Raw genomic sequence first — 1,890 nt, forward strand, 5'->3', positions numbered from 1 at the left:
CTCCCGTAGGAAAGCCTTCGATGGTGCGGGGTTGGAGGCTGTTGGAGGGGTCCAGATGGGCGAGACCTCAACCTGTCACTACTAAGTCCAGTTGGATTTTCTGGATATGTTCTTATAAGGCAAGGTTAGCAGGACTGGGACTTGCTGGAGCAAAGAAGGATGAGAGGAGACTTAATAGAGGTCCACAAGATTCTGGGAGGCAAAGATAAGGAGGACGGCCAGCGTGGGAACAGCAAAGACCAGGGGTAAGTTTATTTTTACATAGTTGTGGGGCCTGGGGGTGGTGGTGGAGGCTGGAACATTTAAGAGACTCTTAGGCACATAGGACGGAGCAGATAGGATGAGGTCCATGCGGAGTATAGCTGGAGACTTGATCCCACTTCCTTCTCCTGCCGCGCGTGGGATTCAGCCTCTTTCTACACAACTGGTGCGGGTACCGGGCAGGGTGTCACCGTTTCTTTCCGGCGCTTGGGAGGCCTCCTTGGCGGGCACTTGATTCAATGGGACGGCCACTTGGCTGCCTTCGCTCGGGTCGCTGAGACACTGGGCGGCCCGGCTCAGCCAATGGCAAATCCTGTAGAAGAGAGCCTTGAGAGACTCCCTGAACTGCCGCCTGGTCAGGCAGTAGATAACGGGGTTGAGGCAGCTGTTGGCATTGGCCAGGAAGATGGCCAGCGGGTGGAAGTAAGTTTGGGCATTGTAGAAGGCCGTGTTCCAGGGGACCACCTCCAACTTTACCAGGACGCTCCAGAATGTCATGATGTGGTTAGGGAGCCAACAAAAGAAGAAGACGAGAACAAGCATTGTGATGGCCTTGGTGAGCTTGGAGTTCCTCTTGTATCGACGTAGATGGTGTCGCTGCAGAAATTTCAGGATCAACAGATAGCACACGGAGATGATGAGTAGGGGGCACATGAAGGCTACGGTGATCTTCTGAATCTGATAGTGCGCTAGCGAATACCCTTTGTCGGAGAATTTCTGGATGCACAGGTCCTCGCCATGGACATGGATAGTGCCGGAGTAAATGGTGGGAGGCAGGCTGGCCAGGGCGGCCGCTAGCCAAATGCCGAGGCTCACCCACTTCACCGTGCGCCTCCTCGGCGGCGTCCTGCCCGGCCGGAGGGTCTGGACCACGGTGCAGTAGCGGCTGACGCCCATGGCCGCCAGGAAGAAGACGCTGGCGTACATGTTGAGCGCGGTGAGGAAGAGGGCGAGGCGGCACACGGAGTGGCCGAAGGGCCAGCGGAGGTCCAAGGCGACCTCGGCTGCCCACAACGGGAGGACGAGGACGAAGTGTAAGTCGGTCAGGGCCAGATTGAAGACAAAGACGTGGATGACGGGCTGGTTGGGGCCCCTGGCTCTTCGGGTGAGGTGCATGACCAGGAGGTTTCCAACGATGCCCACACCGCAGATCACCGAGTAGAGGAACACCGTCACTATTCTCAGCGCCGTGTCCAATGGGAGAGGAGGTCTCAAATGGCTGAAATCGAGAAGAAGCGTGTCGTTCAACTCCTCCAAGTCGCTCTTATTCCAAATATGGTCAAAAGGAGAACCAGTGTCCATCATTGCAGCGTCTATATGCTCCGATCCTCAGTAACAGTGGTTGAGGCAGGTACAATAGGATATTTTGAGAGATTATTAGAGGGAAACATGGAACTGAGAACAAGTAGGAAGTAGGGACATTCTTGACAGTAGATTATTAAGCCGGCACAAGACTGTGGGCCGAAAGGCCTTGTAGATGTTCTATGTTCAACCCGGCATTCGCAAGGTACGATGGCCAACGCCACCCATTAGTGCCTGGATCCAGATGTTTGCACTCCCGGCTGGATATTCAAGGGCAGAGAGGACTGGCTTAAGTATTCATCCCGCAAGCCACCGTGGGGTCGTGGC

The 1,890-nt window shown here is 55.3% G+C and overlaps 1 protein-coding gene across 1 annotated transcript; it reads right to left on the reverse strand.

Moving 5' to 3' along the window:
• Positions 1–405: 405 nt before the first annotated feature.
• LOC138763001 (relaxin-3 receptor 1-like) lies at positions 406–1,566 on the reverse strand. Its single transcript, XM_069936480.1, has one exon. The coding sequence runs from the start codon at positions 1,564–1,566 to the stop codon at positions 406–408; it is 1,161 nt and encodes a 386-aa protein (XP_069792581.1).
• Between the last annotated feature and the right edge of the window lie 324 nt (positions 1,567–1,890).

The sequence above is a fragment of the Narcine bancroftii genome, chromosome 5, assembly GCF_036971445.1.
Source record: "Narcine bancroftii isolate sNarBan1 chromosome 5, sNarBan1.hap1, whole genome shotgun sequence".
Lineage (NCBI taxonomy): Eukaryota > Metazoa > Chordata > Chondrichthyes > Torpediniformes > Narcinidae > Narcine > Narcine bancroftii.

Bases quoted from the DNA above. Each gene is read 5' to 3' on its own strand.
- LOC138763001 (XM_069936480.1), bottom strand. From the start codon at position 1,566: ATGATGGACACTGGTTCTCCTTTTGACCATATTTGGAATAAGAGCGAC.